Genomic DNA, 18,445 nt, shown 5'->3' with positions numbered 1-18,445 from the left:
CATGATCTGTCAATGATGATGATGAGAGTGACCATTTTTGATGGAAGTTATACCAACACATATTTAAATGTTATCACTGCAAGCCAAGGGAATAAAAGTTCCCCAATGCGATTCTTGTTAGATCAAATATCTTCTCTTAGTATGTATCGATAAAATTTAAGCTTTACTGTTGTTAATTCCCTCAATTGCCGCCTCTGGCCGATGGTATTAAGTTCTTCCTTTTTTGTTTCTTTTTTATCCCGCTAACTGTGTGTAAAGTAAAAACTGGAAACTCACGTATAATGGAATTGCGCAATAAAAACAATGAATGAATTTGATTAATTTTTCTTCTTTGATATATTAAATTCTAATTCCATAATACTTAAACTACCCACTTGTAATACGAAGTTGAGGAATAGTAGATGAAAATATACAACTAAACCTCCCACATATTTTTCCGTTGTCATCATTTAGCATTTACTTACCTCCATTTTCAATTACCAATACTAGGAAGTTCTTTCTTTAACCTTGAGCTTTAGTACTAATTAATTAACGACCATAATTAGCATATGTTTGTACTTTTGATCATGAATATCCCTGTACTTCCCGTGAAGTCCTCTCAAGCAGACATAAGTGATCATATGCAAACTCATTTTTCCAAATATAATGAAACAAATTGCCAATAATATTCTTAGGTGAATATTTTTTTAATCATGTAAACAACCCTGTTCAGAGTAACGCAATAGCCAACCAATGGCAACGAAGGTTATTCCGACTGACCATAATCTATATTAGGGTAATGTCGAACTGAAATATGCCACAGTTGCTTGGGGATTGGCACTGTGATAGCTACACAAAAACCAATATGGCTTCTATACTTGTGAATGTTATTTTAGTGTTTTGCTTTACTTCAGCAGCATTTGGGAAAATCTGTAAGTTAATTTTAATGTCCTGTCTTGTAGCTATCAGTAAATTTTCAGTAAAATATTTTCGCATATTTCATGATATCATTTGGAGCAAACGAGGCATTGCATACTGTATACATAATGATGTTTTCACGGAGACAAACATTAAATAATTCTGATTAAATAATTACAAGATGTCTTTTGATGCTTTATTTCTGTTTATTTGATTTTAAATCCATCCTGAAGTAATCACATACGTTTTTAGGTTTGTAATCCACATACAGTTAATTCTTCAAAATACTCAGTATTTCTACTATCGGAATTTCCTCGAGTTTCTTATTAGTGTTGAATCACATTTATATAGAAGCAATGCCGTGTATTTTTTTCCGACGTTCTGCTAACATAGAGAAGTTGTACAGTCAGAAACAATGTTAAGTATAGCTTGGAGGTATTATTTCTTAAACCTCCAACCTATACTTAATATAGTTTCTTACTGTACATATATCATACTAATGACTGATTCTTTATTTATTGAAGAATAAATAAAAGACAGAAAAAGTCATATTTATATAGTTAGTAACTAATTCTAAATATATTGCCCCCCATTATTTTGTTGATAGCATGCTTCCTCTCCGATTTACTCTGTATACGCTTACAAATTATATACTATTAATCATTTATTGGTGGTAACTATGGCATTCTACTTCCCATGTAAGAATAATACATTCCATCTTCTACGTATATTACAAATATACTATTTTAAACATTTTAAGGGGTCTATGCTTGAGTGGTAAAGCGTTTATCTCTGGTGTATGTGTGCTCTTTGGTTCCGATTCCAACTCGTGCCAAATGGGCTTGGTAGTGGATAAACACTGTACGCGTGGGTTTTCCCGGTGTTCTCTCATTTTCTTTATTGCATAGTTTCATTCATTATCATCATCATGTCTTCCTTAGCCTTCATGCATAATCATGGGACGGATGATTAATGAATGTAACTTGTTACAGAAGAAATTGAGGAAATATGAATACGGGACGAAACGGGAGAATCTCCAGAAAACCCACAAGCATGATCTAGTCCACCACAAACTCATACAGCTTAGGATCGAACCTGGGATTCCTAGCACCAGAGATGAGCTCTGTATTATTGAGCTACTGAACCTTGTTTCAATTGTCGTCATGTTACGTGTGGGCCTGTGATTACTTGACTCGGGTTTTCATCTATGTATGAGTGCATACTATTTACTGCTTTACTTTTTAAAAAAATGAATTGGGAAACCTATTATCCGATGATAAACAAATATCAACAACTGATGAATTTGTAGAAATACTTAACTGATAGGAATAATCTATTCTAATATTCAACGTGATTACAAATCAGAAGATCTGTGTAATATGCATTAAATTCCTACACTGAGAAAAATCCGTCCTCCGGACAGCGGTATATTGTACAAATATACGGAATCCTCTTGCTTGCTACAGATGTCAGTATGGAGCATACGTTATGCATATGGTACATAGAGGGCCCTTAGATGTTACATCATTCCGTTACATGATGTCCGACATCTAACAGTCTTCTGTATATCACATGCAGATACTTATGTTACATTCCTCAGCTATATGTTATATACGTCCATTTGTATGTGGGATCCTGTCTACCTATATTATTTCATACGGAAAGTACGTATAGATGGAACTCTTATGCGGAAAGTATTATAAAACATGCATTTTCAGTTATACGTCTGTTGTACGTTAAGTCCAAAAACTACAGGAATTACGCGTGTAACTTACCTTTTTAAGTACAGCACCTACATTTTTTCTCAGTGTACTCTTTAGACATTTCCGGAACTGCGTTTTCCATTTTATTCTACTTTACGATAATAATAATAAAATACAGTAAAACAAATTCAAAGTCATAATCATAACGTAATATTATTATTTAATTAACTCTGACATTTCAGCAAAGAGCAAGGGCATAATCATGAATATATACTATACATTTTCTTAGAGTATCCTGAACTTCTAGTCTACAAATATGGGAGCTCTATCCATGAGTTATATTGATGTATCCCGAAGTTTTATTACTTTAACTTTTATTTACATGAGCAGTCTCCCCACATTTGCAGTAATTTAACAATTTGCCACTTCCCTATATTGATATTAAGTTTAATATTACTTTACAGCAAATTATTTGACAATATGTAAACGCAGTGATCCGAACCTCAACGACTGCGTAATGCAAGGAGCAGTTCAGTTTTTCAAACGATCTGAAAGAGGTAAGTAAAGCGTTCGATTATATATAGAAGTACTTAAGAGTGTATGACATAGATAGATAGGTTCTTCTAGTTAATACTAAGTATTTTGGCTGTAGGCAGGTACTAGTGCTAATAGGAGAGAACATTTTTTACCACTTAACTTCGGTCTGGAAATGTTACTTCTAAGTTTTCCGATTTTCAACTTCCTCTTTTAGCTCCCAATATTTTCTCTCAATTCTTTCATATCATTGATCAATTGTGTTCTTCTTCCTATTCCTCGTTTTCTTTCCATCTTTCCTTCTATGACATTATGGGAACACAATTTCTTCTCAAGAGTGTCCAATTCAGTCGGACTTCTTATGAAGGATACTGACTGTAAGCATCTTCTTCTCTCCTATCCATTTTAAAACTACTTGAATATACTTTTCCTCCTCGAATATAAACTCCTTGAATATACTTTTCCTCCTCGAATATAAACTCCTTGAATATACTTTTCCTCCTCGAATATAAACTCCTTGAATATACTTTTCTCCTCGAATATAAACTCCTTGAATATACTTTTCCTCCTCGAATATAAACTCCTTGAATATACTTTTTCTCCTCGAATATAAACTCCTTGAATATACTTTTCCTCCTTGAATATACTTTTCCTATTCGAATATAAACTCCTTGAATATACTTTTCCTCCTCGAATATAAACTCCTTGAATATACATAGGATTGCCTACGAGACGAGACAAGACAGAACTCCTCCAATAGAAACAAATATTGCAGTTTCAGAAACGAGATTTCACTTTTACGATGCCTTTTCAAGTACAGCCTCAAGTATTGTCACGTAGGCAACGTTACAAAGGCAAAAGAATTGAAATATTTCTGACGTGAAAATATGAGTGCTTGTCCTTATTTTACGCGTGCTATCCGAAATAATGAATAGCACTCAGAAACATATTTAGTAGTTCCTTAATAATAATAATAATCATAGAAACAATGTTAATTATTTAATTTCATTTGATCCACCTTTCTTAAAACAAATCTAAGAATTAAGAAGGAACATCTATTTAAAGTATCAACACATGTTCTATAACCGACGAAACTGTAAGCTAATTTTTACAGTATAGTTTGGAGTACGTATTTATAATATTCCGGAATTTGTAATTTATGCTCCTCTCTAACTTACAAAAATATTTGTGTTTGTTGACAGGAATTAGGGAGTATGGCTTACCACCGACAAACCCACTACATGTTCCTTATATGCCCATTGATCAAGGAAAGGGCCCTGCAGGAATTCTTTTCGAATTTTCTGATTTCGATCTACATGGTGTCTCAAGACTAGTTGGGAAGTCTGTCAGGTAAGAACAATACTATTTGTTGTCAACCATGGTATTAACGGTAAACTTCCCGCCAAGATATATGATTGGTCTATTAGGTAGCATATATAAAAAAACACATTCAATAGACTTCTGAGTACTATCACCATGTAGATGGAATACCATGACGTCCAATCAATCAAATCAGACCATTGTTTTAAAAGGAAATTAAAGGTGAGTAGCTTGATTCATTTTAAGAAAGCTGTGCTATTAAGTCCATTCCAAACAAGAATCATTTTTCTGTTTCTCTGAATCGAATCCTTTTGTTTGGGTGAGTTGAATAATTCTGAGTTTCAATATTATTTTCTTCATTACTAAAATCTGATTCTTCCACCAATATGATAGAATAGCTGTTATGAACAAAATATTGAAGCGAACGAGTAAAGATTGGCATGTTTCTAGACATAAGCAAAAGATTCTGCCACAATTTTAGGCGTCATAAACTCCAATAGAGTTCGTCTGATTGAATCCATCAAGTAAGTCTTTCTGAATCGATACGTTTCATTATGTCAAAGCACTGTTTGCTATCAACCAATCTATTCGTCAACATATAAATCTCATTTCGTAAAAATACAACTTATCTAGTACAATACTTTTCAATCGATCAACTGAGTTCTTCTGAGCTCATTCATCTCATTTTATCACAGTTGATTCTATCCATTTGCATCTAATAACGCAGTTCTTCTGATTGATACATTTTATTGCATTAAAGCATAGTTCGGGCTCATTCCGTACCAGTTATAACGACTCTATAGAAAATCGTCGTCAACCTGGTTCGTTTTGTAACATATAAATTACGAAGCGATAATTACTTTTCTCAATGCAAAAATCAACTCAGATAATTAAAGATTATTAGTCTCACCTTTATTGCTTGATATGTCTTAATATTCTTTTTAAGACCGTAAAATACATAAATTCACTTGACTAGGTCAACACATAACATGTACGTAGTCACAACTATCCCATAATAATCTCTCTTACAGATATTAAAAACATTCTTCTTTTCTGTTAATTTAAAATGAACATTCTACTAAGTATATTACATATTTATGAACACTTTTTGCCCACGGTACAGGTAAATATTATGCAAACTAAAGTATTTCGTTATAGAAAATGTCGCCCGATAAAGGGACTGAATATAAAAGTCATGAGTGGGCTTGGCTTTTATATTCAAGAACCACTGGTCTGATTAGATTAATGTTCGTACATTACGTATGTTCTTTATATTTCGATCACACCTCGTACATTACATTTTGATTAACCCTCATATATATATATAAAATATTAGTTATTATCATTCACATAAATACATTTACAATAAATCTTTGATTTCATTAATATTTTTCTTTTATTACATTATTATTTATTCTTTATCATTAAAAACATCGTCGTTTATAAATATCATTAACGAGGGTGAAATACAAACTATCAAGATTACTAGTTTCGATCATTATTACAAACGATGATATGACAAATAATATTTGTTCTTTTCGGGCGCATTGTATAACAAATAAGTTAGATGTTGCAATTGCAATGTATACATAGTAGCACTAAGATGTCCAAAATAAAAAAAAGAATTTCACTCAAGGTAGTCATTGAATAATTGATTTTATAGAATGGATCTTATTCTTAACATAATCTTTGTTAATTAAACACAAATCAATTTAATATAAAATAATTTTTGTCTTTAACTAATTATAAATTGAATTATGATTCTTCATATTAATAAGAAAGAATAAAAATTAAACATAACCTACGTTTAAATAATCAAATGGAAGTAAATAAATTTAGTTTACAAGAAACAAAAGACACCCTTTTGTTATTAAATGAACACATTTTTCATTATTATTGTTATTTTTCATTCTTATTTATTTGATCAAGAATGTTGGGTGATACTAACTCTTTAACTAGATGCATTTCAAATATTTATAACCATCGTTTTCATTATTAATATTAACACAAACTTTAAAACGAAAATTCACAAGAATCTATAATCAACATGGATGTAACCTAATTTCTTTAACGGTAATCATGTTACATTCGCACTGGCATATGAATCTAATAAAGTGCATTGTACCGCACAATCGTGGTTAGGTTCTACATTAGGTTGTACATGTCTTTCATCATGATTTGAATTTGGATACGAAGTACCATCTCGTGAACAATGATTATATCTATGCATAGGATTGGTAGCATTTCTAGGATTTCGATATGTATTTCTATTAATTTTGTGTCTACTTCGGTTGCTTAGGTTAGGCGGATTCCCTACATAACCTTGTCTAATTTGTTCATTTTGATTGCTAGAGTATATTCGTCTTAGGTTCGGTTCATTATTATTCACACTTCGGATATTCAAATTCCGAACAGGGACCAAATGATCTGAATTATTCTTATTTTTACTCATTCCTGGTTGGGTTAGATTCATAGCATGATATTGAGTTTCGTAGCATTGTACAAGCATTAATAAATGACTGAAACTCATACACTGTGTGGAAAATAAGATCTGCTGTAATTTAAATGGAAGCAAATTGCGAATCGATGCAATTATTCTTGATTCCGATTGCAAGGGATTAACAACCTTTAATTCATTATAGACATTTACAACAAACTCTACAATAGATTTGTGCAATCGAGGATTGAAATGTTGATTTCTAAGAGTGGCATCTCTGTTTGCCAGCAAAAAGTCATTTTCATAATTCGCGATCAATGCCGCTTTAAATTCCTCATATGTACTAATATGATCACGTATTGCCTTAAACCATAAGGAACAAGGTGGGAGTAATACGTGGGGTATTAATTTCATGTATTGTGATCGGTCGATAGACATTATATTACATTCGTCTTGGAACTTCTCTAAGAAAGAACTAGCATTTTCATCGCACTTACCACTAAATTTACTCATGGCTTTGATTTCGCTCATCTTGACACTTAACTTAACCTTTCTTTTCTCACTCCTTGTTCTTGTGGTGTGATTGTTCCGGTCCGTAGCGTGCTGTGTCATGATACCATTTATACTTCGTGCATCAGTGATCTTCGGGCAATTTTCCTCTAATATAATATCCTCCTCAGATTCCGGCGAAGGCGTATTTATATCCGGTGATCGGGGAAACTCGAAGCGATCACTGCCCAGATCATTGCGATAAATGTTATCTCTAGCCTGTAACATTTTAATTTCTTCCTGCATAGTAGCCAACTGGATCTTTTGATGCTTAACGGAAGATTCTATTGACGTTAAATCCTTTTTTACAGCACAGATTTCATGATTTTGATGATCGTGCTTTTCTTGACATTCATCGGCTAACCTTTTTAACTTCTCTTCAAACTGCGAGGATATGTCGTTCATCACTTGGACGATTGTTTGTTTCGTATCGTCTGATTTCAGTTCTATCCGTTCTATTCGTTTACTTAATTCCTCATACTGCTTGCTAGCTTCGTTGAATTTCAATTCTATCTTCTGTTCCATGGTCTGGTTAGCTTCATAGAACTTTTGTTCCATGTTTGCGTTAGATTCAATGAGCTTCTGTTCCATGGTTTGTTTTATCTCAGTCGTCATTTGCATAATTTGTCGCTGCACAGCTAACAAAAGTCGATCTTCAGATGACAAACTTGGCGTTGCACTAATTTCATCTGGATTACTGGTATTAGATTCCTGTTGCACTATTTCACTATCCATTTTTCTTTTGATGACCTTACCGCTTCGTAATACGGTTAAGTTCGTATTCATAAATGGTAATATCCAAGTAAATTCAGCCCTACTTTCCTTCTTCGGGAACTGAATTTTCAAAAGTCCCGGGTTTGGTAAACCAAATTTTTATAACGACTCTATAGAAAATCGTCGTCAACCTGGTTCGTTTTGTAACATATAAATTACGAAGCGATAATTACTTTTCTCAATGCAAAAATCAACTCAGATAATTAAAGATTATTAGTCTCACCTTTATTGCTTGATATGTCTTAATATTCTTTTTAAGACCGTAAAATACATAAATTCACTTGACTAGGTCAACACATAACATGTACGTAGTCACAACTATCCCATAATAATCTCTCTTACAGATATTAAAAACATTCTTCTTTTCTGTTAATTTAAAATGAACATTCTACTAAGTATATTACATATTTATGAACACTTTTTGCCCACGGTACAGGTAAATATTATGCAAACTAAAGTATTTCGTTATACAGTCTTTGCAAAAGTGTGGGGTATGTGCAATACCGATATCATAAATTAAATCGCACATTTTGCGCTGTATTGACTTGATGTCGCATACCTGTACAAGGTCAGATCTTTGGTCTTCTTCTGTTTATCTCAATTCATCAGCTGAGTTTCGGGGCGATTCTTCTCATTATGTCAAAGTCAAGGTGCTCTGATTCAATAATCTCAATCCATTAGTGTAGTCCATGCCAATCAATCCACTCCATTCCACTAACTAGTATTAGGTCGATTCGTATCTATTCCGCTGACTCGATTCACTTTCTTTCAAAGATCCATTCCATTAAAAGATTTTGTTTGACCCTACGAACTACGCAGTACTAATGGAAAGTAGCAGTATTTAACTGGCAGCTCAATATTGACACTGGAGCTCATGAATAATTTACTAAAAGTCAGATATAACTATCTGTTTCTTACATTAATTCGCCGTGCTATTGTTATGAACGAGTTACATAAACAATTAGAATTATAACAAGCCATAACACATCATTAATATGCAGATCGTTTTGAATCACAGTATAAATTTTGACATTGTATCATACATTTTCTACCAAACTACTGTTACGGTATTTCATTTGATTTGCTGGTTATCAACTGACACCATCAACGTAATCACAAGAGACAACAGACACTTGTTTTAGGACAAGCACTATAGTAAATTAAGCAAACACTTTGTAGGGAAAATAGAATAAATTTGTGATTTGTAATACCAGTTAGGTCTACATTCAGTTTCGTTCCAATTAACAGTATTTTTCTAAATTTTAACGATAAATGAATCGCTGATTTGAGAAACGTCGTACGTCAATAATGTCAATAATGCCGTAAGTCAACGATTTGTGACGTTTCTCAACTCAGGGACATTTGTAGCAGCTCCATATTGCACGAACTACTTTGCGTGATTTCTGACATATCACAACCCAACGGTGTACCTACCTTTCAAGAATTAAAGTTACATATAAACTCATTTTCGGCACATGGCTGACTTATGACGTTTCTTAAATCAGCGATTCAAATGTTACCCATTTACAAAAATGAAATGTAGCCCAATAATTACAAGCTGAACTGACATATTATTGTATATGATTTGAGGTTATTTATTTCAGAAGTACATGGTGAAATTCATTTTATAAAATTGCTATCAGTATTTTAAACTTATAAAAACACAAGATGATAAGGAATTATGAACATGGACCAATCACTGAGCCCTCCAATGTTATTTTATGAGACAACCTTTGAGGCCTAGTGTTGCGGCACACCCGAATGCTGCGAACTTCTGGGTATTCGTTGTATTTATATTAATGCAGCTGATAAAAATAGTAAAATATTGCCAGTCCTGATTATTTGTTTACTCACCGATTTATTTTGTCCTATTATTCTTTTTGACTTAACAAATGAAACACAACCGTCATTTTGTTTGTGGGTGTCATATTTAGAGGTTTATGGACGTACAAGTTTGTGTATACTAGGGTTGAAATACGTATGTAAAATACAAAATGGCATTAATCGAAAACATTGTTATCTACATACGTAGTTTAGAAACTCAAAACACATCACTAAAGCAGAAGGAGGATTTATTGCAAATAGTTTGTTTCGCCAAGAATAAAACAGCCTATGTGTCTGAGTTTTGTCCATCATGATAGCCCCTGCAAGTACTCTACACGAAATGTGCGAAGCTTCCTGATAACAGATGAAAGCACCAGAGAAATAGCGAAAAGTGATTTAGGCAAGTTCAAAGAATACTGAGATGCAAACTCAGCCATTTTGAATCCTCCAGAGTAATTATATTAATCTTAAAGTATGATGTGCACCTATGTTACCACCAGAGCCGAAAGGATTAACTTTGAAGTGGTAGTGACCAAGGAAACTCACTATAAAAGAATAATGTACCGTGAACCACTAACGTAAGTGTAAGTAAAAAAGAAAGAAATACATTGTATCGTAATCCTGATTTAAGAGCACTTTCTAAGGTATAACCTTCTAAGCTATACTTGGCAACATAGAAATGTGGAGCAAACTACTGATCGTATAATATGTATCTCACACTCACATTGTGTGCTTTTTTGAATTTTATGTTTACTTTAATCAATTATTTAAATGCAGACGTTATATTGTTCCAGATGTGACCCTGATAAGTACTATATTGAAGGACACATGACGGCTGATGAAGTGAGTATCGTCGGACCTTATAAAGTTACAGGAAAAATTCTGCTTCTACCCATCACAGGAGAAGGTCATAGCAACGTTACATTCCGTAAGTATAGTGTTTTCCTAACAGTTAAGAAACGTAGTTTTTCTTTATTCGGAACTGCACCTTTGATATAAATAGGAATGCAAGCAAGTGTTAAGTAGTCTCTGTTCATTGGAAGCTAAGTGTGAGATTTCTGGTGTTATTCCTTGTGGGTACATAGAAGTTTCGGCATTGACCCAGCACTGAGATCCCTGTGGAGTAACATCGTATATTAAGAAATATCGATCCCTAATGTTTGGAAATCCTGAAGTAACAATAATGAAAAATGATGTGCTGGCATGATCACAGATCATATACCTAAAGGTCGTACGTTGTTTTAAAAGGCTAGGAGATGCCAAGATTCACTTTATCTCAAAACTAACATAGACTTTGTGTATATGTTAAAATGTGCGTTTCACTTAATAACACCATTGAATCATCTGTTTCCCTCAGTCTAAAAGTCTCAATCGTGGGATGTTAGACTGAAAGATTTCATTTTATTCCCCCCCGAAGAACATAGCCCTTTCGTAAATGCAGGAGGGAGAATTACCCCTTCGTGCACCCTGCTGCAGGCACCCATCCACAACCCCGTTTCTAATCTGCATAACATCAAACTACAAGATTGGAAAGAAAATACTTATAATCATAGTTTCGATTGAACCTGTAGTAAATAAAGTAACAAATAGATCTGTAATAAAAATATGATGTTGGACGTACTTTAGGAGTGTAATACTATCCTATTGGGGGAGAGAAATGTAGATAAATTATTGACTTAGTTTGGGGATAAAGGGGTCTTCCTACACCCCTTATTGCTTGCATGTTATCTTAGACTCATGAGACAAAACTTCGGACCGACTTCCGTGTAGTTTCGAATACTTTTACTAATAAACTAAAGTTCTCAATTCTTCTGATTACAGTTAACAACGACATCAAAGTGATAATTCAAGGAAAACCCGTGGAGAAGAATGGCGAAACTTACATGAAGCTGACAGATTTCCAGTTCAATATTTTTCCTAAGGGCGGACATACACGATTCGAAAACTTATTTAATGGCAACAAGCAGCTCGGTAAGTTATGGCAATATGAACTGTGTGGCGATCGATATGCTTTATATTTAAAAACATTGATTTGTATACAAGAAGCATGATTTATTTAGCAGGCTAACACATTATTATTATACTATACCAAAGTGACTATACTGAAAGTAAGCCATGGCAACATTGACTTCTTAAACATTATTGCTTACCTGGATTTTTTTTAAAGTTATCCAAATCTATAGGTGGGTAGATGCCTTATAATCTCTATTCCCAGTTCGTAGACAGTAGCTTGAGTTCCAGCAGCTCAGTGTGCCGGACTGTTCACTTGGTGCATAATGTGCTCACCATCTATATACTGAGACCGCTTTACTGTAATTTTTCTTCGTAGTAGACCTTTTACGACTTGTGGATAATATTTACCGTTTACGGTTCTCTAAGATAAAAGAACATGGTAGCTCAAGATGTTTTGCTTGTGGGAGTGAATCAGAGATTTGGAATTATCATCATGCAAATATCTCTGGTATTAGTAAGGCTTAAGTTTTCTAATAATCTTTTGGGAAATACATACGATGTGTCTAGTGTGAACCTTCTGTCAAGTTTGTAAAGCAGATTATTATTATTACTATTATTATTTACTATTACTCTTTGTAAATTGAAGTTTTCAGAATAGCATAGGAGTTAAGAGGTAACAACACGTTACAGATAGAGGCAAATCTAAAACTTTCCTGAGCGGCAGGAAGTTGAAGTTTCGGTATTTCGAATTTACTGTTTCTACATTTTTCTATAATAATAAATCAATTGTTTGCTGATTATTTTTATGTTATCGTTTATTAACAAACATCCTGAGTTTAGTTATACGCTGAAAGTAAAAATACTTTAAATTCTCGAGCACTATGCAATAAAGCACTTATCTCTGGCGTATAGGGTCCTTGGTTCGATACATTCTTGTGAAGCTTGATTGATTACAGGAAACCCCTTCAGACTATCTATGGCAGTTCTTGCTCTATAGTAATCAACTTTGATTTCTGCCACTTTCGATTTGTATACAGGGTTAAAAGAGAAGTTATATTACCTATTCTTAGAGCTTTAAAGCCATTCCAAAAAGCCATTTCCCAATATATATATATATATATACATATATATATATATATATATATATATATATATATATATATATATATATATATATATATATATATATATATATATATTGTTATTTTTGCTCTATGTAGATCAATATTAAAACCGTAAGTTGTAGTGGATTTGTATCATTTCCAGTTTTAGTAAGGTTAAGGATGGGTATGAAATGTATTCGTGTGACACTTAATGGAAATGCAGTCAACTGCTTCTCGCTCTCTATTACTATTTGTGCTTTATAGTAGTGAACGTTAAAACTAGAAATGGTTGATTTCTACCATGTTGGGTGTGAATACCACCTTCAGCTACGAAGTGGGTTCCTAAAATTTAATCATCCACATCTTGATCAAAATTGATGGTGATTCACTAAGAAGTTCTTGAGATCTTTTGTCTCACAAACGGAAGGACAGACATACGCGGACAAACAGAATAAATATCTAGGTAGATAAATACATAACGGAGTTTTGGTATATCAAACTGCTCAACTAGGTCAGTTCCATGTTGAAAATTAACCCTTTACTGTTTCAAGTGAAGAAAAACGATTGAAAGTCATCGAAATGCGAGTGTGGAGAATAATGGATAGAATTAGCTTGGTCGATCCCAAAACAAATGAAAGGGTATTAGAAACGGTGGGGGAGAAAAGAACAATTTTATACATTATTAAGAAAAGGAAGATAAACTTGTGGGGTCATTAGTTGCGAAGAAACTGCATTATGAGGGACGTGCTAAGGGTATGGTGGCAAGAAAGAGAGGGAGGAGCGAAGGAGACTACAATTAATGGAAGATATCAAAACAGAAAAGCAATACGCAAAAACGAAGAGGTTAGCGGAATACCGTGGAATATGTTATACGCTGCTCAGTTGTGGCAAGTGACCTGCCAACACTGGCAGAATACCTATGATGATGATGACTGTTTCAATTCTCCCAGAAACATTGTTGCCCTTTTAGACTAACAAGTCTCTAAAAAATCAATTAGCCAGGGTAGCGTTGCCAGGATCTGTGTTTGGGGGGGGGGGGGGCAAATGCTGTTATAGGTACACTCATGTCCAAAATTATTGTCACATGTCTATAAATATGTTGTTGTAGGAATATAATTTGATAACGAATTCTCCCAGTATTTCTTATAATGTTAGTATGTTTATAATCAGCAAAGATATGTATGTGGCAAATTTCAAGTCAAAAGAGCATAAAATAAGAACAATAAAACGAAAATAGAACTTCTTTGTCCATTTAGCAACATTTTGTTTTCCTCACTCTAATTTTTGTATTTGTAATTTTTTTCCTATGAAATTTACCACAAATATACATTTCCTGATTATACACATAGTATCAGTATTAAAAGTACCCTGCTAAATCATTATCAAATTATATTCTTACAAGAAGATAGTTATAGATATGCGACAATCATTGTGGACATGAGTGTACATATAGAAAAATTACAAACAAAAAATATATAAACTTAAAAATATATTTAAAAAATTACAAACATCAAAGTACGAAAGTACATTGTCTACCCTTCCTTACGCCACTGAGCAAGGGTATTCCAAAGATATACTAATGATCAGCAAGTCAATGAGTCAATGATATTCCTCGTTTATACCTAGCTATAGACTTATTAATTTGTTTGTTTATGTGTGATAGTCTAACCAATTCTTTAATTTGTTTAACTTCCAGGTGAGACAATGAATAATTTCTTGAATGAAAACTTTAGCGATGTTATTAACGAATTGTCGCCAGCTATCAACAGAGCGCTGAGTGAACTCTTTGGAGGATTAGCAGCAAGAGTATTCGATAAGGTTCCATACGCTGAGATGTTCCCAGAATAAAATGCGAGTGGATTATTGTCGAAGATTTATCACATATCCATTTTTTTACCATGACAATTTAGCTACAACTAGCATTTGCAACACAAAATACAATATGTCTGCGCTTTTGTTTTTCATGATACACAAAGTTTATAGATGTTGTCAATTATTAAATATTGTACAATAGTCAACTTGTAAATACTGCTTTCGTTGGAAACTGATGTACAGAAATGCATAATTATAGTAAATAAACATACATTTCCCAAAAAAATGATAATTTGAATTTATTTAAATTAAAATATAGTAAAAGACATTGGATGAATATTTCACAAGTCACCTTAGCAACCAGGTCTATAACCTAATCCACGTCTTGGTTTCATGGTTAATACTTGCACCATATAATTTCTTAACCCATTGATTTATAAGAAGAATTATTGTTTTGTTCTTTGACATAGTCTGGAATTTTAATGGTTTGATATTATTGATACTTTTCTTCAAAGATATTTGGATATCTCTTATTACTTGAAAATAAAAGAACTAAAGATTATGCCATTGACAAAATGTCCCTACAATTGGATCTTCTAATTGCGCCTAAAATACTAATTTAAGGATACTGAATAGAATGAAACTACTTTTTAAACATACGCATCCGTAAATTGCCTACAAAAGTGATCTCAAAATAAATAAATATAGATATCGGAACATTGAGGTAGTTTTTCTCATGGCTCCGTAGACTGAGAGCTTCAAAATACAAGATCCATTCAATAAACAGCCGGAACAGTTATATAAAAAGTACGAAAATTCGACCAATTCTGTTCTTCTTTGTTAATTTTTGGTCGCATCCTTGCACTATTATCAGATGGGCCTGGCAAGTCTGCCTCGAGAACGGGTTGGTAGGAATCAGTGAAGTAAGATGGCGGCTCGGAGGAGCGAAAGCGTCATTAGATTTCTATTGGATGATGCGGATGAAACCACCATATTGTTGACATACTGATGATCAAGCCGAAACTAATGTTCATCTTTGCTGCAATATCACTCACCGTAGTACGCCTGTTTTCCCCTATCAACTCTCGCAATGTTGTTCTACGTGGCTGCGCAGATGGAGCGTCCTGAGTATGGCAAATCTTCAACACTTTGTACGTTCCGTTTACACTTATTTGGCCACTTGTACTCTTGTGTTCGACTCAAACAACTTTCACCATATTGCACTGCCATCCGACGGTGAATTTCTATTGGTTTCAACCCTTCATCTAACAGAAATCTAATGACTCTTCACTGCTTCACGTTAGTGCAAACCGCAAGGATGCCACCATCTTGTTTAATGATTCCCAACATTCCGTTCGCGAGGCAGGATTGCCAGGCCCATCGGATAACAGGTCTAGGACACCATCAAAAACAAAGAAGTACAAACTTTGTCAAAATTTTGTATACAACTTTGCCGGTTATTTATTGAATGGACCTTGTAGTTTTACTGGATTCAATATTCTCAAATTAGTATAAAAATTTCAATTAAAAATTTATCAAATGTGGGTACTTTGTACTAGTGACGTGGCACTTATTTCTTTGTTATACCTATATAGTAGTAATGTTTAATAATCAATTGCAAGTTTAGCAATGCTAGATGCATGATGAAAATTCATTTTGAAAAACCAAAGGACATTTAACTGTAGTTGAATAACAAATTAGTAAACTAAAACTCCAGTTCACTACAAAGAATCAGGAAGATAATTTCCATATAAATCAATGAAGCTAAAAAGAAATGGCCCGGCAATTAATCCCAATAAACGCCATTTCCCCTTCCTTTCTCTCTCTCTCTCTGTAGTGGAGTAAATGTTCTCTTTCATAACTTATTATAAGGGATGTTGTTACAAGAATCCTACCTTCTGTCAGTCGTCGGATACTATTAATTTAAAATACGTACAGTTATTTTAATATAATGAAAAACATCGCATTTTAAATATACTAATTTCTCTTCCTGGCAAAACGTAGAATTGCCATGAAATTTATTTAGTTTGACGTCATGCATCGAGGCTAAAGGAGAAGGGAATATGAGGTGGAAGATAATCGTAGTATGAAGAAAGTGGGAGGAAACTAGTGAGCTCCGAGAACGTCCACACTCACGGTGTTTGTCCACCACAAAGTTCAGGAACCGCACACAGCAGAAGTAACAAACAAATTATTATATGTTTTGTAAAGATTCATAATTTTAAAGATTCTTATTGTGTTTGTATATTTATTTTGAATACTAATTACAGAGTTACTTGTTGAAGGATCTTACAGAAATTAAATTGCAAAAGTTTTTATTTGTTTTTCTCTGACAAAAATGTCGTTTTAAGAGCCCAGCTTTAAAATAAATGTAATTCGTCTTATGCGCAGCAAAATTTACTCAGGTTTTGGATTATTTTCTGCCAGATTATTATACCGACATTGCAAGTAAATGTGGTTTCACTTTGTTCCCTCTCAACGTCTTATGCAAAATACGGGTCGCATAAACCAGAAAACAGAAGAACGTTTTCAGATGTTCTTGCTTTTACCCTGCTAACTTTATTTGCGTTTTTCATAAATTACTTCTTAGATTTGACTTCAAGGAAGATAACTGGACAATATATGTTTTGGGGACACTGGAATCGGCAGTGAAACTATTACCAAATCGCGTAAAGCAGATGGTTAATCATTGTGACCTGTCTGTAGTTACGATATTTTCCCTACTTCCATCACTTATTTCGTTGTTTTAGATTAAAAATATTAATAATATATTGCATTTACGACTTAAAATTACCGTACTTTTTTGCAAATTACTGTAGCTCTTTTGTTTATCTACAACGAAACTATCATTATTTGGACACTGCAATATTATCTTTGAATTGCCAACTCTGACTGTGGCAAAGATGCAGGGGAAAATAATCAGATCTAAAGGGAATTCGTAACGATCTAGGTTATTTTTTTTCGTAACTCAGTCTCTAGAAGGCAGTACCATTTTTTTTTTTTTTTTTTTTTGTGGCCAGAACCGTACCAGTATGCATTCTCCAATCGAGAATGGAATGACCAATTGAAGAACGTTGAAACAGATGATAAGCTAATAATCAAGATGATGGAAACAACATCCAGACGGCTGCTATGACATTACTCGTGTACTTACTCTGGGAGAAAATAGATACGTTACCCTACAAACTATTCTTTTCGAGTATATTCTCCTTACTTTATCAGTTTAGTTCTACGAGGCGCATCCAGAAAGTAAGTTTCCCACGCGTCCCATAGCTAAGAAACGGTATGTTGCGCAAAGCGACTACGTGTACGTGAGAGAGTAAGCCTAGCATGGCACATGCACTAGCGGAACTTTCCTAGTGGTCTCAGTAGCGTCGTGGCAGTGGTTGAAGATGGACGTTCCTATTCCAGCTCCCGCCGCGTGTGAAGTCTTCGCACAACATACGGTTTCCTAGCTATAGGACTCATGGGAAACTTACTTTCTGGATGCGCCTCGTATTTATTAAACGGGATGGTCGTCATATTTCTACAAAAATGAA

At 33.8% G+C, this 18,445-nt stretch overlaps 1 protein-coding gene across 1 annotated transcript; it reads left to right on the top strand.

Annotated features, from left to right (window-relative positions):
- The first annotated feature begins 764 nt into the window (after positions 1-764).
- On the top strand, positions 765-15,178 carry LOC145691999 (protein takeout-like). The gene is made up of 6 exons (XM_081767299.1): positions 765-911; positions 3,065-3,157; positions 4,337-4,484; positions 10,833-10,966; positions 11,860-12,009; positions 14,791-15,178. The coding sequence occupies exons 1-6, from the start codon at positions 794-796 to the stop codon at positions 14,940-14,942; spliced, it is 795 nt and encodes a 264-aa protein (XP_081623425.1). The 5' UTR covers positions 765-793; the 3' UTR covers positions 14,943-15,178.
- Positions 15,179-18,445: the final 3,267 nt, after the last annotated feature.

The sequence above is a fragment of the Thermobia domestica genome, chromosome 8, assembly GCF_964235325.1.
Source record: "Thermobia domestica chromosome 8, izTheDome1.hap1.1, whole genome shotgun sequence".
Taxonomy (NCBI): Eukaryota; Metazoa; Arthropoda; class Insecta; order Zygentoma; family Lepismatidae; genus Thermobia; species Thermobia domestica.
This window is presented reverse-complemented; position numbering and strand designations above follow the sequence as displayed.